This window comes from Engystomops pustulosus, chromosome 7 (assembly GCF_040894005.1).
Source record: "Engystomops pustulosus chromosome 7, aEngPut4.maternal, whole genome shotgun sequence".
In the NCBI taxonomy this organism is placed as follows: domain Eukaryota; kingdom Metazoa; phylum Chordata; class Amphibia; order Anura; family Leptodactylidae; genus Engystomops; species Engystomops pustulosus.
Window position 1 is genome coordinate 7,335,018 of NC_092417.1, and position 19,750 is coordinate 7,354,767.

General features: G+C 38.6%; 1 protein-coding gene across 2 annotated transcripts in view; it reads left to right on the plus strand.

Moving 5' to 3' along the window:
* Positions 1-19,750, plus strand: part of LOC140069215 (NACHT, LRR and PYD domains-containing protein 3-like) — a 76,610-nt gene that overhangs the window by 5,615 nt on the left and 51,245 nt on the right. For both annotated transcript variants that reach the window (XM_072114661.1, XM_072114662.1), the window contains exons 2-3: positions 17,216-17,379; positions 18,535-18,706. In XM_072114661.1, the coding sequence (XP_071970762.1) occupies positions 17,216-17,379; positions 18,535-18,706 (336 nt within the window). The remainder of the gene's footprint in view (positions 1-17,215; positions 17,380-18,534; positions 18,707-19,750) is intronic.

Sequence of the window (19,750 nt, forward strand, 5' to 3'; positions counted from 1 at the left end):
ATCTGTGTATTGTGTATATGATATGTGTGTTATGTACATTACATGTATACAGGGGGCAGTGATGAGGATATTACCTCCATACTGTGTCCTTATAGTGGTATCTGTGTATTGTGTATATGATATGTGTGTTATGTACATTACATGCATACAGGAGGCAGTGATGGGGATATTACCTCCATACTGTGTCCTTATAGTGGTATCTGTGTATTGTGTATATGATATGACTGTGTGTTATGTACATTACATGTATACAGGGGGCAGTGATGGGGATATTACCTCCATACTGTGTCATTATAGTGGTATCTGTGTATTGTGTATATGATATGTGTGTTATGTACATTACATGTATACAGGGGGCAGTGATGAGGATATTACCTCCATACTGTGTCCTTATAGTGGTATCTGTGTATTGTGTATATGATATGTGTGTTATGTACATTACATGTATACAGGGGGCAGTGATGAGGATATTACCTCCATACTGTGTCCTTATAGTGGTATCTGTGTATTGTGTATATGATATGTGTGTTATGTACATTACATGTATACAGGGGGCAGTGATGAGGATATTACCTCCATACTGTGTCCTTATAGTGGTATCTATGTATTGTGTATATGATATGTGTGTGTTATGTACATTACATGTATACAGGGGGCAGTGATGGGGATATTACCTCCATACTGTGTCCTTATAGTGGTATCTGTGTATTGTGTATATGATATGTGTGTTATGTACATTACATGTATACAGGGGGCAGTGATGGGGATATTACCTCCATACTGTGTCCTTATAGTGGTATCTGTGTATTGTGTATATGATGTGTGTGTTATGTGCATTACATGTATACAGGGGGCAGTGATGGGGATATTACCTCCATACTGTGCCCTTATAGTGGTATCTGTGTATTGTGTATATGATATGTGTGATATGTACATTACATGTATACAGGAGGCAGTGATGGGGATATTACCTCCATACTGTGTCCTTATAGTGGTATCTGTGTATTGTGTATATGATATGACTGTGTTATGTACATTACATGTATACAGGAGGCAGTGATGGGGATATTACCTCTATACTGTGTCCTTATAGTGGTATCTGTGTATTGTGTATATGATATGTGTGTTATGTACATTACATGTATACAGGGGGCAGTGATGAGGATATTACCTCCATACTGTGTCCTTATAGTGGTATCTGTGTATTGTGTATATGATATGTGTGTGTTATGTACATTACATGTATACAGGGGCAGTGATGAGGATATTACCTCCATACTGTGTCCTTATAGTGGTATCTGTGTATTGTGTATATGATATGTGTGTTATGTACATTACATGTATACAGGAGGCAGTGATGGGGGATATTACCTCCATACTGTGTCCTTATAGTGGTATCTGTGTATTGTGTATATGATATGACTGTGTGTTATGTACATTACATGTATACAGGGGCAGTGATGGGGATATTACCTCCATACTGTGTCCTTATAGTGGTATCTGTGTATTGTGTATATGATATGTGTGTTATGTACATTACATGTATACAGGAGGCAGTGATGAGGATATTCCCTCCATACTGTGCCCTTATAGTGGTATCTGTGTATTGTGTATATGATATGACTATGTGTTATGTACATTACATGTATACAGGAGGCAGTGATGAGGATATTACCTCCATACTGTGTCCTTATAGTGGTATCTGTGTATTGTGTATATGATATGTGTGATATGTACATTACATGTATACAGGGGCAGTGATGGGGATATTACCTCCATACTGTGCCCTTATAGTGGTATCTGTGTATTGTGTATATGATATGACTGTGTGTTATGTACATTACATGTATACAGGAGGCAGTGATGGGGGATATTACCTCCATACTGTGTCCTTATAGTGGTATCTGTGTATTGTGTATATGATATGTGTGTGTTATGTACATTACATGTATACAGGGGGCAGTGATGGGGATATTACCTCCATACTGTGTCCCTATAGTGGTATCTGTGTATTGTGTATATGATATGACTGTGTGATATGTACATTACATGTATACAGGGGCAGTGATGGGGGATATTACCTCCATACTGTGTCCTTATAGTGGTATCTGTGTATTGTGTATATGATATGTGTGTTATGTACATTACATGTATACAGGGGCAGTGATGGGGGATACTACCTCCATACTGTGTCCTTATAGTGGTATCTGTGTATTGTGTATATGATATGTGTGTTATGTACATTACATGTATACAGGAGGCAGTGATGGGGATATTACCTCCATACTGTGTCCTTATAGTGGTATCTGTGTATTGTGTATATGATATGACTGTGTTATGTACATTACATGTATACAGGGGGCAGTGATGAGGATATTACCTCCATACTGTGTCCTTATAGTGGTATCTGTGTATTGTGTATATGATATGTGTGTTATGTACATTACATGTATACAGGGGGCAGTGATGGGGATATTACCTCCATACTGTGTCCTTATAGTGGTATCTGTGTATTGTGTATATGATATGTGTGTTATGTACATTACATGTATACAGGGGGCAGTGATGGGGATATTACCTCCATACTGTGTCCTTGTAGTGGTATCTGTGTATTGTGTATATGATATAACTGTGTGTTATGTACATTACATGTATACAGGGGGCAGTGATGGGGATATTACCTCCATACTGTGACCTTATAGTGGTATCTGTGTATTGTGTATATGATATGTGTGTTATGTACATTACATGTATACAGGAGGCAGTGATGGGGATATTACCACTATACTGTGTCCTTATAGTGGTATCTGTGTATTGTGTATATGATATAACTGTGTGTTATGTACATTACATGTATACAGGGGGCAGTGATGGGGATATTACCTCCATACTGTGACCTTATAGTGGTATCTGTGTATTGTGTATATGATATGTGTGTTATGTACATTACATGTATACAGGAGGCAGTGATGGGGATATTACCTCCATACTGTGTCCTTATAGTGGTATCTGTGTATTGTGTATATGATATGTGTGTTATGTACATTACATGTATACAGGAGGCAGTGATGGGGATATTACCTCCATACTGTGTCCTTATAGTGGTATCTGTGTATTGTGTATATGATATGTGTGTTATGTATATTACATGTATACAGGGGGCAGTGATGGGGATATTACCTCCATACTGTGTCCTTATAGTGGTATCTGTGTATTGTGTATATGATATGTGTGTTATGTACATTACATGTATACAGGGGCAGTGATGAGGATATTACCTCCATACTGTGTCCTTATAGTGGTATCTGTGTATTGTGTATATGATATGACTGTGTGTTATGTACATTACATGTATACAGGGGGCAGTGATGAGGATATTACCTCCATACTGTGTCCTTTTAGTGGTATCTGTGTATTGTGTATATGATATGTGTGTTATGTACATTACATGTATACAGGGGCAGTGATGGGGATATTACCTCCATACTGTGTCCTTATAGTGGTATCTGTGTATTGTGTATATGATATGTGTGTTATGTACATTACATGTATACAGGAGGCAGTGATGGGGATATTGCCTCCATACTGTGTCCTTATAGTGGTATCTGTGTATTGTGTATATGATATGTGTGTTATGTACATTACATGTATACAGGAGGCAGTGATGGGGATATTACCTCCATACTGTGTCCTTATAGTGGTATCTGTGTATTGTGTATATGATATGTGTGTTATGTACATTACATGTATACAGGAGGCAGTGATGGGGATATTACCTCCATACTGTGTCCTTATAGTGGTATCTGTGTATTGTGTATATGATATGTGTGTTATGTACATTACATGTATACAGGAGGCAGTGATGGGGATATTACCTCCATACTGTGTCCTTATAGTGGTATCTGTGTATTGTGTATATGATATGTGTGTTATGTACATTACATGTATACAGGAGGCAGTGATGGGGATATTGCCTCCATACTGTGTCCTTATAGTGGTATCTGTGTATTGTGTATATGATATGTGTGATATGTACATTACATGTATACAGGAGGCAGTGATGGGGATATTACCTCCATACTGTGTCCTTATAGCGGTATCTGTGTATTGTGTATATGATATGTGTGTTATGTACATTACATGTATACAGGAGGCAGTGATGGGGATATTACCTCCATACTGTGTCCTTATAGTGGTATCTGTGTATTGTGTATATGATATGTGTGTTATGTACATTACATGTATACAGGGGGCAGTGATGGGGGATATTACCTCCATACTGTGTCCTTATAGTGGTATCTGTGTATTGTGTATATGATATGACTGTGTGTTATGTACATTACATGTATACAGGGGGCAGTGATGGGGATATTACCTCCATACTGTGTCCTTATAGTGGTATCTGTGTATTGTGTATATGATATGTGTGTTATGTACATTACATGTATACAGGAGGCAGTGATGGGGATATTACCTCCATACTGTGTCCATATAGTGGTATCTGTGTATTGTGTATATGATATGTGTGTTATGTACATTACATGTATACAGGAGGCAGTGATGAGGATATTACCTCTATACTGTGTCCTTATAGTGGTATCTGTGTATTGTGTATATGATATGTGTGTTATGTACATTACATGTATACAGGAGGCAGTGATGGGGATATTACCTCCATACTGTGTCCTTATAGTGGTATCTGTGTATTGTGTATATGATATGTGTGTGTTATGTACATTACATGTATACAGGGGGCAGTGATGGGGATATTACCTCCATACTGTGTCCTTATAGTGGTATCTGTGTATTGTGTATGTGATATGACTGTGTGTTATGTACATTACATGTATACAGGGGGCAGTGATGGGGATATTACCTCCATACTGTGTCCTTATAGTGGTATCTGTGTATTGTGTATATGATATGTGTGTTATGTACATTACATGTATACAGGGGGCAGTGATGAGGATATTACCTCCATACTGTGTGCTTATAGTGGTATCTGTGTATTGTGTATATGATATGTGTGTTATGTACATTACATGTATACAGGGGGCAGTGATGAGGATATTACCTCCATACTGTGTCCTTATAGTGGTATCTGTGTATTGTGTATATGATATGACTATGTGTTATGTACATTACATGTATACAGGAGGCAGTGATGAGGATATTACCTCCATACTGTGTCCTTATAGTGGTATCTGTGTATTGTGTATATGATATGACTGTGTGTTATGTACATTACATGTATACGGGGGGCAGTGATGAGGATATTACCTCCATACTGTGTCCTTATAGTGGTATCTGTGTATTGTGTATATGATATGTGTGTTATGTACATTACATGTATACAGGAGGCAGTGATGAGGATATTCCCTCCATACTGTGTCCTTATAGTGGTATCTGTGTATTGTGTATATGATATGTGTGATATGTACATTACATGTATACAGGAGGCAGTGATGAGGATATTACCTCCATACTGTGTCCTTATAGTGGTATCTGTGTATTGTGTATATGATATGACTATGTGTTATGTACATTACATGTATACAGGAGGCAGTGATGAGGATATTACCTCCATACTGTGTCCTTATAGTGGTATCTGTGTATTGTGTATATGATATGTGTGATATGTACATTACATGTATACAGGAGGCAGTGATGAGGATATTACCTCCATACTGTGTCCTTATAGTGGTATCTGTGTATTGTGTATATGATATGACTGTGTGTTATGTACATTACATGTATACAGGAGGCAGTGATGGGGGATATTACCTCCATACTGTGTCCTTATAGTGGTATCTGTGTATTGTGTATATGATATGTGTGATATGTACATTACATGTATACAGGGGCAGTGATGGGGGATATTACCTCCATACTGTGTCCTTATAGTGGTATCTGTGTATTGTGTATATGATATGTGTGTTATGTACATTACATGTATACAGGGGCAGTGATGGGGGATATTACCTCCATACTGTGTCCTTATAGTGGTATCTGTGTATTGTGTATATGATATGTGTGTTATGTACATTACATGTATACAGGAGGCAGTGATGAGGATATTCCCTCCATACTGTGTCCTTATAGTGGTATCTGTGTATTGTGTATATGATATGTGTGATATGTACATTACATGTATACAGGAGGCAGTGATGAGGATATTACCTCCATACTGTGTCCTTATAGTGGTATCTGTGTATTGTGTATATGATATGACTATGTGTTATGTACATTACATGTATACAGGAGGCAGTGATGAGGATATTACCTCCATACTGTGTCCTTATAGTGGTATCTGTGTATTGTGTATATGATATGTGTGATATGTACATTACATGTATACAGGAGGCAGTGATGAGGATATTACCTCCATACTGTGTCCTTATAGTGGTATCTGTGTATTGTGTATATGATATGACTGTGTGTTATGTACATTACATGTATACAGGAGGCAGTGATGGGGGATATTACCTCCATACTGTGTCCTTATAGTGGTATCTGTGTATTGTGTATATGATATGTGTGTGCTATGTACATTACATGTATACAGGGGGCAGTGATGGGGATATTACCTCCATACTGTGTCCTTATAGTGATATCTGTGTATTGTGTATATGATATGTGTGTTATGTACATTACATGTATACAGGTGGCAGTGATGGGGATATTACCTCCATACTGTGTCCTTATAGTGGTACCTGTGTATTGTGTATATGATATGACTGTGTGTTATGTGCATTACATGTATACAGGGGGCAGTGATGGGGATATTACCTCCATACTGTGTCCTTATAGTGGTATCTGTGTATTGTGTATATGATATGTGTGTTATGTACATTACATGTATACAGGAGGCAGTGATGGGGGATATTACCTCCATACTGTGCCCTTATAGTGGTATCTGTGTATTGTGTATATGATATGTGTGTTATGTACATTACATGTATACAGGGGGCAGTGATGGGGATATTACCTCCATACTGTGTCCTTATAGTGGTATCTGTGTATTGTGTATATGATATGTGTGATATGTACATTACATGTATACAGGGGGCAGTGATGAGGATATTACCTCCATACTGTGTCCTTATAGTGGTATCTGTGTATTGTGTATATGATATAACTGTGTGTTATATACATTACATGTATACAGGAGGCAGTGATGGGGATATTACCTCCATACTGTGTCCTTATAGTGGTATCTGTGTATTGTGTATATGATATGTGTGTTATGTACATTACATGTATACAGGGGCAGTGATGGGGGATATTACCTCCATACTGTGTCCTTATAGTGGTATCTGTGTATTGTGTATATGATATGTGTGTTATGTACATTACATGTATACAGGAGGCAGTGATGGGGATATTACCTCCATACTGTGTCCTTATAGTGGTATCTGTGTATTGTGTATATGATATGTGTGTTATGTACATTACATGCATACAGGAGGCAGTGATGGGGATATTACCTCCATACTGTGTCCTTATAGTGGTATCTGTGTATTGTGTATATGATATGTGTGTTATGTACATTACATGTATACAGGGGACAGTGATGGGGATATTACCTCCATACTGTGTCCTTATAGTGGTATCTGTGTATTGTGTATATGATATGTGTGTGTTATGTACATTACATGTATACAGGGGGCAGTGATGGGGATATTACCTCCATACTGTGTCCTTATAGTGGTATCTGTGTATTGTGTATATGATATGACTGTGTTATGTACATTACATGTATACAGGGGGCAGTGATGAGGATATTACCTCCATACTGTGTCCTTATAGTGGTATCTGTGTATTGTGTATATGATATGTGTGTTATGTACATTACATGTATACAGGGGGCAGTGATGGGGATATTACCTCCATACTGTGTCCTTATAGTGGTATCTGTGTATTGTGTATATGATATGTGTGTTATGTACATTACATGTATACAGGAGGCAGTGATGGGGATATTACCTCCATACTGTGTCCTTATAGTGGTATCTGTGTATTGTGTATATGATATGTGTGTTATGTATATTACATGTATACAGGGGGCAGTGATGGGGATATTACCTCCATACTGTGTCCTTATAGTGGTATCTGTGTATTGTGTATATGATATGACTGTGTTATGTACATTACATGTATACAGGGGGCAGTGATGGGGGATATTACCTCCATACTGTGTCCTTATAGTGGTATCTGTGTATTGTGTATATGATATGACTGTGTGTTATGTACATTACATGTATACAGGGGGCAGTGATGGGGATATTACCTCCATACTGTGTCCTTATAGTGGTATCTGTGTATTGTGTATATGGTATGTGTGTGTTATGTACATTACATGTATACAGGGGGCAGTGATGGGTATATTACCTCCATACTGTGTCCTTATAGTGGTATCTGTGTATTGTGTATATGATATGTGTGTTATGTACATTACATGTATACAGGAGGCAGTGATGGGGATATTACCTCCATACTGTGTCCTTATAGTGGTATCTGTGTATTGTGTATATGATATGTGTGTTTTGTACATTACATGTATATAGGGGGCAGTGATGGGGATATTACCTCCATACTGTGTCCTTATAGTGGTATCTGTGTATTGTGTATATGATATGTGTGTTATGTACATTACATGTATACAGGAGGCAGTGATGGGGATATTACCTCCATACTGTGTCCTTATAGTGGTATCTGTGTATTGTGTATATGATATGTGTGTTATGTACATTACATGTATACAGGGGGCAGTGATGGGGATATTACCTCCATACTGTGTCCTTATAGTGGTATCTGTGTATTGTGTATATGATATGTGTGTTATGTACATTACATGTATACAGGGGGCAGTGATGAGGATATTACCTCCATACTGTGTCCTTATAGTGGTATCTGTGTATTGTGTATATGATATGTGTGTGTTATGTACATTACATGTATACAGGAGGCAGTGATGGGGATATTACCTCCATACTGTGTCCTTATAGTGGTATCTGTGTATTGTGTATATGATATGTGTGTGTTATGTACATTACATGTATACAGGGGCAGTGATGAGGATATTACCTCCATACTGTGTCCTTATAGTGGTATCTGTGTATTGTGTATATGATGTGTGTTATGTACATTACATGTATACAGGAGGCAGTGATGGGGATATTACCTCCATACTGTGTCCTTATAGTGGTATCTGTGTATTGTGTATATGATGTGTGTTATGTACATTACATGTATACAGGAGGCAGTGATGGGGATATTACCTCCATACTGTGTCCTTATAGTGGTATCTGTGTATTGTGTATATGATGTGTGTTATGTACATTACATGTATACAGGAGGCAGTGATGGGGATATTACCTCCATACTGTGTCCTTATAGTGGTATCTGTGTATTGTGTATATGATATGTGTGTTATGTACATTACATGTATACAGGAGGCAGTGATGGGGATATTACCTCCATACTGTGTCCTTATAGTGGTATCTGTGTATTGTGTATATGATATGTGTGTTATGTACATTACATGTATACAGGAGGCAGTGATGGGGATATTACCTCCATACTGTGTCCTTATAGTGGTATCTGTGTATTGTGTATATGATGTGTGTTATGTACATTACATGTATACAGGGGGCAGTGATGGGGATATTACCTCCATACTGTGTCCTTATAGTGGTATCTGTGTATTGTGTATATGATATGTGTGTAATGTACATTACATGTATACAGGGGGCAGTGATGGGGATATTACCTCCATACTGTGTCCTTATAGTGGTATCTGTGTATTGTGTATATGATATGTGTGTTATGTACATTACATGTATACAGGGGCAGTGATGGGGATATTACCTCCATACTGTGTCCTTATAGTGGTATCTGTGTATTGTGTATATGATATGTGTGTGTTATGTACATTACATGTATACAGGGGGCAGTGATGGGGATATTACCTCCATACTGTGTCCTTATAGTGGTATCTGTGTATTGTGTATATGATATGTGTGTTATGTACATTACATGTATACAGGAGGCAGTGATGGGGATATTACCTCCATACTGTGTCCTTATAGCGGTATCTGTGTATTGTGTATATGATATGTGTGTTATGTACATTACATGTATACAGGAGGCAGTGATGGGGATATTACCTCCATACTGTGTCCTTATAGTGGTATCTGTGTATTGTGTATATGATATGTGTGTTATGTACATTACATGTATACAGGGGGCAGTGATGGGGATATTACCTCCATACTGTGTCCTTATAGTGGTATCTGTGTATTGTGTATATGATATGTGTGTTATGTACATTACATGTATACAGGAGGCAGTGATGGGGATATTACCTCCATACTGTGTCCTTATAGTGGTATCTGTGTATTGTGTATATGATATGTGTGTTATGTACATTACATGTATACAGGGGGCAGTGATGAGGATATTACCTCCATACTGTGTCCTTATAGTGGTATCTGTGTATTGTGTATATGATATGTGTGTTATGTACATTACATGTATACAGGAGGCAGTGATGGGGATATTACCTCCATACTGTGTCCTTATAGTGGTATCTGTGTATTGTGTATATGATATGTGTGTTATGTACATTACATGTATACAGGAGGCAGTGATGGGGATATTACCTCCATACTGTGTCCTTATAGTGGTATCTGTGTATTGTGTATATGATATGTGTGTTATGTACATTACATGTATACAGGGGGCAGTGATGGGGATATTACCTCCATACTGTGTCCTTATAGTGGTATCTGTGTATTGTGTATATGATATGTGTGTTATGTACATTACATGTATACAGGGGGCAGTGATGAGGATATTACCTCCATACTGTGTCCTTATAGTGGTATCTGTGTATTGTGTATATGATATGTGTGTTATGTACATTACATGTATACAGGGGGCAGTGATGAGGATATTACCTCCATACTGTGTCCTTATAGTGGTATCTGTGTATTGTGTATATGATATGTGTGTTATGTACATTACATGTATACAGGGGGCAGTGATGAGGATATTACCTCCATACTGTGTCCTTATAGTGGTATCTGTGTATTGTGTATATGATGTGTGTGTTATGTACATTACATGTATACAGGGGGCAGTGATGGGGATATTACCTCCATACTGTGTCCTTATAGTGGTATCTGTGTATTGTGTATATGATATGTGTGTTATGTACATTACATGTATACGTGGGGCAGTGATGGGGGATATTACCTCCATACTGTGTCCTTATAGTGGTATCTGTGTATTGTGTATATGATATGACTGTGTGTTATGTACATTACATGTATACAGGAGGCAGTGATGGGGATATTACCTCCATACTGTGTCCTTATAGTGGTATCTGTGTATTGTGTATATGATATGTGTGTGTTATGTACATTACATGTATACAGGAGGCAGTGATGGGGATATTACCTCCATACTGTGTCCTTATAGTGGTATCTGTGTATTGTGTATATGATGTGTGTGTTATGTACATTACATGTATACAGGAGGCAGTGATGGGGATATTACCTCCATACTGTGTCCTTATAGTGGTATCTGTGTATTGTGTATATGATATGTGTGTTATGTACATTACATGTATACAGGGGGCAGTGATGAGGATATTACCTCCATACTGTGTCCTTATAGTGGTATCTGTGTATTGTGTATATGATATGTGTGTGTTATGTACATTACATGTATACAGGAGGCAGTGATGGGGATATTACCTCCATACTGTGTCCTTATAGTGGTATCTGTGTATTGTGTATATGACTGTGTGTTATGTACATTACATGTATACAGGAGGCAGTGATGGGGATATTACCTCCATACTGTGTCCTTATAGTGGTATCTGTGTATTGTGTATATGATATGACTATGTGTTATGTACATTACATGTATACAGGAGGCAGTGATGGGGATATTACCTCCATACTGTGTCCTTATAGTGGTATCTGTGTATTGTGTATATGATATGTGTGTTATGTACATTACATGTATACAGGAGGCAGTGATGGGGATATTACCTCCATACTGTGTCCTTATAGTGGTATCTGTGTATTGTGTATATGATATGTGTGTTATGTACATTACATGTATACAGGAGGCAGTGATGGGGATATTACCTCCATACTGTATCCTTATAGTGGTATCTGTGTATTGTGTATATGATATGTGTGTGTTATGTACATTACATGTATACAGGGGGCAGTGATGAGGATATTACCTCCATACTGTGTCCTTATAGTGGTATCTGTGTATTGTGTATATGATATGTGTGTTATGTACATTACATGTATACAGGGGGCAGTGATGGGGATATTACCTCCATACTGTGTCCTTATAGTGGTATCTGTGTATTGTGTATATGATATGTGTGTTATGTACATTACATGTATACAGGAGGCAGTGATGAGGATATTACCTCCATACTGTGTCCTTATAGTGGTATCTGTGTATTGTGTATATGATATGTGTGTTATGTACATTACATGTATACAGGAGGCAGTGATGGGGGATATTACCTCCATACTGTGTCCTTATAGTGGTATCTGTGTATTGTGTATATGATATGTGTGTTATGTACATTACATGTATACAGGAGGCAGTGATGAGGATATTACCTCCATACTGTGTCCTTATAGTGGTATCTGTGTATTGTGTATATGATATGTGTGTTATGTACATTACATGCATACAGGGGGCAGTGATGAGGATATTACCTCCATACTGTGTCCTTATAGTGGTATCTGTGTATTGTGTATATGATATGTGTGTTATGTACATTACATGTATACAGGAGGCAGTGATGGGGATATTACCTCCATACTGTGTCCTTATAGTGGTATCTGTGTATTGTGTATATGATATGTGTGTTATGTACATTACATGTATACAGGGGGCAGTGATGGGGATATTACCTCCATACTGTGTCCTTATAGTGGTATCTGTGTATTGTGTATATGATATGTGTGTTATGTACATTACATGTATACAGGGGGCAGTGATGAGGATATTACCTCCATACTGTGTCCTTATAGTGGTATCTGTGTATTGTGTATATGATATGTGTGTTATGTACATTACATGTATACAGGGGGCAGTGATGAGGATATTACCTCCATACTGTGTCCTTATAGTGGTATCTGTGTATTGTGTATATGATATGTGTGTTATGTACATTACATGTATACAGGGGGCAGTGATGAGGATATTACCTCCATACTGTGTCCTTATAGTGGTATCTGTGTATTGTGTATATGATGTGTGTGTTATGTACATTACATGTATACAGGGGGCAGTGATGGGGATATTACCTCCATACTGTGTCCTTATAGTGGTATCTGTGTATTGTGTATATGATATGACTGTGTGTTATGTACATTACATGTATACAGGAGGCAGTGATGGGGATATTACCTCCATACTGTGTCCTTATAGTGGTATCTGTGTATTGTGTATATGATATGTGTGTGTTATGTACATTACATGTATACAGGAGGCAGTGATGGGGATATTACCTCCATACTGTGTCCTTATAGTGGTATCTGTGTATTGTGTATATGATGTGTGTGTTATGTACATTACATGTATACAGGAGGCAGTGATGGGGATATTACCTCCATACTGTGTCCTTATAGTGGTATCTGTGTATTGTGTATATGATATGTGTGTTATGTACATTACATGTATACAGGGGGCAGTGATGAGGATATTACCTCCATACTGTGTCCTTATAGTGGTATCTGTGTATTGTGTATATGATATGTGTGTGTTATGTACATTACATGTATACAGGAGGCAGTGATGGGGATATTACCTCCATACTGTGTCCTTATAGTGGTATCTGTGTATTGTGTATATGATATGTGTGTTATGTACATTACATGTATACAGGAGGCAGTGATGGGGATATTACCTCCATACTGTGTCCTTATAGTGGTATCTGTGTATTGTGTATATGATATGTGTGTTATGTACATTACATGTATACAGGAGGCAGTGATGGGGATATTACCTCCATACTGTATCCTTATAGTGGTATCTGTGTATTGTGTATATGATATGTGTGTGTTATGTACATTACATGTATACAGGGGGCAGTGATGAGGATATTACCTCCATACTGTGTCCTTATAGTGGTATCTGTGTATTGTGTATATGATATGTGTGTTATGTACATTACATGTATACAGGGGGCAGTGATGGGGATATTACCTCCATACTGTGTCCTTATAGTGGTATCTGTGTATTGTGTATATGATATGTGTGTTATGTACATTACATGTATACAGGAGGCAGTGATGAGGATATTACCTCCATACTGTGTCCTTATAGTGGTATCTGTGTATTGTGTATATGATATGTGTGTTATGTACATTACATGCATACAGGGGGCAGTGATGAGGATATTACCTCCATACTGTGTCCTTATAGTGGTATCTGTGTATTGTGTATATGATATGTGTGTTATGTACATTACATGTATACAGGAGGCAGTGATGGGGATATTACCTCCATACTGTGTCCTTATAGTGGTATCTGTGTATTGTGTATATGATATTACAGCTCTTACTATACGACGTCTTTGCGGCAGAGTATAGTAAAATATTCTCTTACTGTCCAGTGTTTCCTCACATCTTCATACCTCCCAACATTTCTGGAAGAGAAAGAAGGAAAAAATGGCGGCATGTGCAGCGTGCCGTGGCGATCCCCCTAAGCCACACCCCTAATTACGCCCTGAGGAAGTCGTCCTTGGGACGACGATACGCGCGGGGAGCCGTTCACCTTGCATCCCACCTCATTTCCCATTGCTCCACCAACCTCACAGGATCTTTTTCTACAATCTATCACATGCCGTAAGACCCTAACCTTGACCTCATAGGATTGCTTATCAGCACTTTCATCCCCCCCCCTCTGCAATTTGCACTTTACATTGGAAACTCACATTGGTTTAAACATTAGGGGGCTTTGACAGTTGTTTCACTTGTAGCACTTGCACTTTATAGGTGTGTTTTATCATCATTGCAGCAAGATTTTGGGGCCTTCCATCGCCCATTACCTGTAATTCGTTGGCTGGGGCACTATAAGCAATAATTATTATATCTTCATGCAATTTATCATGGGTAGAGGTGTTTAGACAGTATTCTTTGTCTGGATTAGAGGTTAGTTGTGGTTGACCCAGACCGGGATCTCCACCTAAGTCATTCTATGTACATTATTTGTTTTAAATGGCTTTAGATGTCTTTGTATGGTTTCTTGTTTGTCCTTTATATCAATAAAATGAGCAATTTTTGGTGTATATTTTGAGTATTCATGTATGGGCCGCTTTTGTGCATCGCTTTCTGTTTTTGTTCTTTCATGCTTATTTATGTTGCACAAGGCTATTTAATATTGCATTGGGTTGTGCTAACCAGTTCTTTAAACTACATTTTTATTAATAATAATCATCTTCATTATAATAATAATCACAATAATAATAAGAATAATAATCCTCTTCATAATAATAATAATAAAAAAAATGTGCTCAGCTTGGGATTTGAACTCATACACTCTAAATGCTACAGAGAAGGAGCTTCCATCCACTAGTGCAGTGGTGGCGAACCTATGGCACGGGTGCCAGAGGTGGCACTCAGAGCCCTTTCTGTGGGCACCCAGGCCTTCACCCCAACACAGAGTTTGCCAAACAGGACTCAAGGCTTCCTCCTGCCGTCCAATACAGCCCAGGATGTGCCATGCTCAGCGCCATTTTTAATCGACATCCTTGGCAGCCAGAGCTACATGAGGAACGAGAAAGTGTGGAAAGAGAGATTATTTTTGGAGCTCCTGCTCTGGGAACCCTGATTCCTCCTTTTCAGGGTAACCCGTAGGGAAGCTACAATCCAAATTTCTCCATCATCTTTCTATTGTATTGATGAACTCAGGCCGCCAATAGGATTAAAACAATAAGTTACTGCTTAAATTGTCATGTTGGCACTTTGCGACATATAAGTGGGTTTTTGGTTGAAGTTTGGGCACTCTCTCTCCAAAAGGTTCACCATCACTGCACTAGGGTATTGGCCCAGTGGTCATTGATGGGAGGATACATCTTCTCAGAAATTACCATTTGTAATTATTGAGATGACTATTATTATTATTTTTATTATTATCATGGAGACCATCAGTATTATTATAATGTTAGTACTAATAATCTCAATAATAATCATCTCAAGAATCTTAATAATTATAATAATAATCATCTCAATAATTAGAATAATCTCTTAATAATCTCAATAGTAATAATCTCAATAATCTAAATTATAATAATCTCAATATTACTCTCAATATTCATCTTAATAATAATAATCATCTCAATAATAATCTCAATAATATTCTCTGAGAAGATCCCTCTCGAAGTATCGGTGTGTCACAATGTAACAGTGAAACTCTTAGTTGCAGAAAATCCTCCCACTGACATCCTCTGAGTTTATAGCCTTGAGGGTAGAAGCTTCTATCCTTATTGCAGAGGGTCTGGGGTTCGAATCCCGGGCTGGGCATAAATTTGGGAAGCCCTGGAGACCATATATGGACAGATGGTGATCTGACCTGATGACGTGGTCCCTGCTCTCCGCTAAGCCGACACTTCTCTGAAAAGGATTCCCTGCCCGATGTCTGCTCTGGGGAACCCTAGGAGATGTAGGCTCCCAGGTTCTGGCTTTGAAAGTATTTACTATGCGGGACACAGAGCCGGGACAACCCCAGCAAGTGCGCGACCTGGAGGGAATATCCGTTACAATCTGACAGTTGCCCGTGACGCGGGGCAGAGGTAAAAAAATCGTGACTGTCCTGGCCAAACCGGGATGGTTGGGAGCTATGCATCTTCCAGACATTGGGGCAGATTTATCAAGTGTCTGAAAGTCAGAATATTTCTAGTTGCCCATGGCAACCAATCACAGCTCCCGTTTAAAATACCAGTGCTCATGAATATTTTAAACGGGATTGTGATTGGTTGCCATGGGCAACTAGAAATATTCTGACTTTCAGACACTGGATAAATCTGCCCCATTTGACTTTCCTGGCCTGTTCCAGGTTCCTACACAAGTCCCCTAGCAGCACAATGACATTACTGTACTAATATCCACTGCTGTCATCCCTCTACATGTCCTAGAAGATTTCATCCTTGTGTCTCCTTCATTTCCAGATGCTGAGACCCGGAAGTTTTACCAGCAGCTTTGTCACTATCCACATCATGTCCTGAGGATGACGTATGAGTATTTCCAGGAGGATCTGCTCCAAATCATGGAGAACCTGAATCTTCCATCACTTCTACGTGAGCTGAGCTCCCGAAATATCCCAGATCTGCAGGTGAGATGTGCCGGTGTTATATACAGGTGTCCCCTGTGTTATCAGGTGTTATATACAGGTGTCCCCTGTGTTATCAGGTGTTATATACAGGTGTCCCCTGTGTTATCAGGTGTTATATACAGGTGTCCCCTGTGTTATCAGGTGTTATATACAGGTGTCCCCTGTGTTATCAGGTCTTATATACAGGTGTCCCCTGTGTTATCAGGTGTTATATACAGGTGTCCCCTGTGTTATCAGGTGTTATATACAGGTGTCCCCTGTGTTATCAGGTGTTATATACAGGTGTCCCCTGTGTTATCAGGTGTTATATACAGGTGTCCTCTGTGTTATCAGGTGTTATATACAGGTGTCCCCTGTGTTATCAGGTGTTATATACAGGTGTCCCCTGTGTTATTAGGTGTTTTATGCAGGTGTCTCCTGTGTTATCAGGTGTTATATACAGGTGTCCTCTGTGTTATCAGGTGTTATATACAGGTGTCCCCTGTGTTATCAGGTCTTATATACAGGTGTCCCCTGTGTCATCAGGTGTTATATACAGGTGTCCCCTGTGTTATTAGGTGTTTTATGCAGGTGTCCCCTGTGTTATTAGGTGTTTTATGCAGGTGTCCCCTGTGTTATCAGGTGTTATATACAGGTGTCCCCTGTGTTATCAGGTGTTATATACAGGTGTCTCCTGTGTTATCAGGTGTTATATACAGGTGTCCCCTGTGTTATCAGGTGTTATATACAGGTGTCTCCTGTGTTATATACAGGTGCCCCCTGTGTTATCAGGTGTTATATACAGGTGTCTCCTCTGTTATCCTGTGACCGCACAATAGACCTCAGTGGGGGCCGTGACCTCGCTGCCATTTTTGTGGGAAGCTCACAACCTTCTTTTACGGGCCTATGGCTTATATAGCAGATTATATTGTGTAAGTATTATAAGTGTAGCTATCCCGTCCTGCCCCACACACATACATAAGGGGGTCATTATATTCTGGTAAATATTATGATTGTTACTTGTGGAATCAGGATTTTCTCCCCAACTATTCCATCTATTTCTCTCCTCTGGACCAGCACATTATAGAGAAGACATTAAGTATCTGTGTATATTAACCCTTTGTATTCAGTCTCCTTGTATAATGACCCTTATGTCTGACCTTTCTTGTGTTCTAGAAATACAGGTATCTAGGACGTAATAGAAAAACCTTGGCCCGGTATTTCCTCCAGGAGATTTTCTGTAGAGGAGCAGAAGCTGTGATAACATTGTGGGTCAGTCTCCATGCATTACGGAAGGATCATGGTTCCCCGGTCCTGGCCGCTGTACTGGAGGAGCTCATCTACAGAGGTAACATTGTGTATGACATGTGTCACTCATCATATCCGGGGCTCATCATGTACAATGACCTCAGTAATACAGATCCCTGCACTGGATCAGTCATTCTCCGCAGTGTATAAATGTACAGATGGAGCAACGTGTAATATACAAAGGACTAACACTCTTATCTCACAGAGCAATAACCTTATACAATTAAGAGCACTACAGGCTACTTAATATTGAGAATGTAAGAACTGGAGGGATGGCGTAGCAAAATAATGGGAAAAAGAATTCATTGAGAATTTTAAACTAGTACCCCATATTCGTTGGAAATTATGGACGTGGTCTAGCAGCCGCACTACAGAGTTTGTTTTTGTATGTTTTTGTTTAATGTTGTTTCTTTTTGTTTTATTAACCCCTTAAGGACGCAGCCATTTTACAGCTTAAGGCTCACCCACATTTTTTGGATTCTGACCTGCGTCGCTTTATATGGTTATAACTTTTGAAAACTGTTACTTATCAAAGCGATTATTAGATTGTTTTTTCCCCACATGTTGTACTTCATTTTAGTGGTAAATGTTTTTTTAAATTCGAAATCCTTACATTTCCAGGCAGATAGATTTATCACCTAAATAAGTTGCTGAATAACATTTCCCATATCTCTACTTTTTTTTTTTTTTTCATTATAAAAATTTTTTATTGCTTTTTTAACAAAGAATGTACATTACAAAAATAGTAGTCAGACATTGCAATTTAACAGTGTTCACACATATAACAGTTTAACAAAATTCATATAACCAGGGTGTGTACCACATACTGCTAGACATAGTTCGTCCTAACCTGAAACACAATGGTGGAGATCTGCCATCAGGTCTCCAGATAAAACACAATTTTTATTCTTTTTTCTCTTCTTCTTTTTTTCCCCTTTCTCTTCTTTTCCTCTCCCTCCTCCCAGAAACACATCCTCAACAATGGGGGAAAAAACTATTTCCAATGACTCCAGATCTCAGCCCATTTCCCTCCAGTTCCACATTTATCAATATGGATGTGTTCATATCTTTCATATGGGACTAT